At 39.2% G+C, this 3,280-nt stretch overlaps 2 protein-coding genes across 2 annotated transcripts in view; one reads left to right on the top strand and one right to left on the bottom strand.

Annotated features, from left to right (window-relative positions):
* Positions 1-1,535, bottom strand: part of LOC114057196 (transthyretin) — an 8,370-nt gene extending 6,835 nt beyond the window's left edge. The window contains exons 1-2 of the mRNA XM_027883176.1: positions 1,361-1,535; positions 463-602 (exon numbers count right to left, since the gene is read on the bottom strand). Coding sequence (XP_027738977.1) covers positions 463-602; positions 1,361-1,429 — 209 coding nt within the window. The 5' untranslated portion in view covers positions 1,430-1,535. The remainder of the gene's footprint in view (positions 1-462; positions 603-1,360) is intronic.
* Positions 1-3,280, top strand: part of B4GALT6 (beta-1,4-galactosyltransferase 6) — a 73,566-nt gene that overhangs the window by 50,687 nt on the left and 19,599 nt on the right. The window lies entirely within an intron of this gene.

The following is a 3,280-nucleotide window of genomic DNA, read 5'->3' as shown; positions in this document are numbered from 1 at the left end:
AAGACTATCAATGTGCTTTACTATCTGCATGTGTACAGGCAAAGCCTTACAGAGAAGATTTTGTATATGACAGCTGCAAATGAAGCTCATATGCATTGTATATGAAGATAGTTTAGTCTCGACTACCTACAAAATGCTGGTAAATAGGCTTTTTTTTTTTTTTTTTTCTTTCTATAGAAAAGAAAGTTAATACTGAAGCTAGGAGAAAAATTAGTCATTAAACATATCCACTTACAAAGATAAGGCGAGCATCTCAACATATTTTTGCAATTAACATTTCAGTCATGGATAAGTTCCACTTGAATCTGATGGATTTTAGATGAGAATTTGTTGCTGTTAACCGTGATGGTGTGGCACATGGGTTGGAAAACATAACGCTTTTTTGATCAGAGCTCTGTTCCCTCTTTTTCTCAATTGTTTGCCCAAGGACTCCTGAAAAGTCCATAAGACCACACAACTTACCCAGTAGCGAAGTCCTGCCAGCTTCCATCTTCAGCCTGTTTGAAAACTTTAACAGCTACATTGGATGCAGGACTTCCTCTGACTGCATCCAGCACTTTCACCATAAGAGGGCATTTGGAATCAACAGAGCCATGGGAGACCTTGGGGAAAGGAGGAGAAGTTGTATAGGAACTGTTCACCAGCCCTGCAAAAACCTTCTTTCAAAGAAAAGATGGGTTCTAATTGCAGAATAACTGTTCAATTAAAAGTATTTCTTTGACAAATGCTGTTCAAAGCTAGTTCACAAACATCTTTTTCTTAAGCAGGGTATCTTAGAGATTTATACTGATAACTTTGTTACACATACACATGCAGATTGCTTGATAAATATTTAGAGTTGCATATGGTCATAGGAAAATGTTATAATAAGATCACAAATAAGAAAATAGTAAATTATTATAAGTGCAGACAGAGTATGTTAGCCAGAGAAACCAATGAAGAAATACTTATGACATCCTAAAGTTGAAAGAACATCCCTTTCTTAATCTTCATTACACTATAACGAATCCTTAGTCATACTTCAAAAATATTTTTTAGTGCTTTGAAGCACTTGTTTGGCAAAGAACCTCTTTATTAAAAATATGGGGTGTGAGTCATGAACAGGCAAAAACAGACAGAAAAAAAAGGTCACATCTCCTAGATCTCCCTTCCATAATATCTTAAAATAGATGGGTAAATGGCAACAAGAAGAAATTTTAAGAATTCTGAAGATGCTACATAAAAAAACCAGTAGTAAAATAACATTCCAGCAAAGCCTAGTGATTACAGAATTTCATGGATGATGATGAGGATGTTAGTCATATAGAAAATCTAGATTATCATTCTTGTAATGATTGAGTTTGGATACAAAGAGACTCACCAGTGGTGCAGCTTCAGAGAAAAATACCAGTCCAGCTAAGAAAACAAACAGCACAGACTGAAAGGCCATTCTGTTTGCTGTTAGTGAGCCTTGGTGCCAGCAGCTAGGAGCTGAGGGGATTTGGGATTTTATAGCCAATCCGACAACAAAACAGGCTGCTTATTGGGTGCCCATATGACTCCAAAACTGCTGATTCCGATTATTTGCTTAGTAAATAGCCCAGTCCTAGAGTCAGTCCATGAATAGCATTGCCATTGAAGTCAGTGGAAGGACTGCAGGATCATTAGAGCAAAGGAAATAAGTAACGGGACACAAACATGACCCTTGCCTGGGGAGATTAGACTAGTAGAAAGCCCTCCACAAAATAACGCAAATGACCTTTGTTTGCCCAGAAATCCATCCAGTTTTAGGACATCATCTTTATCTTGCCCTCGGGTTGTGCACAATAATGCCCCAAGGGCTTCTCTGCACCTGCCCCTTGTTTCTTCTCAATGTATTCAGTGCTTTCTGGAGATCAGATCCCACATACGGATGCAGACCCAGTATATGTATGATGGAGTTTGTTCACTGCCTGGCTCAAGCAGTGCTAATGGTCTTTGATGGGAGACAGATTCCCAAACAGTCCCCTGCTTGCTGGAAAAGAGCAATGTTTCTTTTTTGAGACCCACTTTAGATAGGATCTGAAAAAATCTGTCACTCAGTGGAAGTTCCTAAGGATTCACCTTTCCACATCTTCAGGTAGATATTGAGGTCTCCTCTTAGTCACTGGAATCTGTCCCCTTGGGATGCTAAAGGTATCTGAGATGTGAAATGAGTCCTCTCATGCACCGTGTACCCCAGAAGAAGCCAAGGCAGCTAACCATAGGCTGGTAGCTTATATTAACATCTGGCTAACATTCTTGTTGCCAAACCTTTATTATTCTGGGAGTATTATTATTATGCACTGAAATGTACATTTCAGGGGTTTTTCAGGGGTGAACTTAACCCAAGCCTAAGCTGGGAGAACTCAGCTGGGGGGAGTTAGCATGGTATAGCTGGGTTTCTTCAGGTGCATCACATAAAAATTGTCCATTCTGTACCTTGTGCCAGTTGAGACACAAAGAAACAGCCCTGTTTGGCATTTCCTTCTCCTGCTGGCCCAAACAACCTTCAGTCTACACTTCTCAGGAGCTGGCACACTTATTGTTTTCTGATTTCACAGTATTCTAATAAAAAAGGAGTTTTGCCCCTTAACTTGAATAAGATTATGATGAAGGTCTAAAAGAGAAATCATGGATGGTATACTCCAGGGGCTTTCATGCCTTCAGGCTGCTTTATGCAGTTCTCTTCAGGCAAAGTTGATTTTTGGGAAAAAAAAAAAAAAAAAATCTCTAATACAGCAATCTCCTGTACTGGGATCAAAGTGCCCTTTGTCCTTACAGCAAAGCAGGCTGATATGTAGGTAGCATTCTACACACACCTGCATGCATGGAAAAGCCAGGGCGAGGTGCCCAGCAGTAACAAAGCATGCTGCAAGGCAACACTTGTGCATTGTATTCAGATCTTATAAAGTTAAATACTGCTCTTAGATCTGTGCATCAACACTTTAATTCACTATTTTGCTCTCACTGTTTGTAAATATTTCTCTGAGGCAATACAGCTTTGTATGTCTGGGAAAGAAATTATCTGTATTCTGGGGCAGTAGGCTATCCTGTGTTTTGCTATCAGCTGTTCTGCAAGGGAATAATGCTAAGGAGTTGATTATATTGTCACTTGTCTGCAAGAGAGTTGCTCTCCTATTGGAAAATTACTTTAAAAATAATGATTTTTTTCCTAGGTTTTCCTGCAAAGTAGCAGTTTCTGAAAAATCAGGTCTACAGGGTTAGTACGTTTCAGCTGTCCATATTATCTATTTTGCTTCCCTCTTTTATAACACTGACC

Source organism: Empidonax traillii, unplaced genomic scaffold, assembly GCF_003031625.1.
Source record: "Empidonax traillii isolate 1590-97213 ecotype Southwest subspecies unplaced genomic scaffold, ASM303162v1 scaffold119:size1479319, whole genome shotgun sequence".
Lineage (NCBI taxonomy): Eukaryota > Metazoa > Chordata > Aves > Passeriformes > Tyrannidae > Empidonax > Empidonax traillii.
The sequence above is the reverse complement of the archived record's forward strand: the minus strand, read 5'-3'. Positions and strand labels throughout refer to the sequence as shown.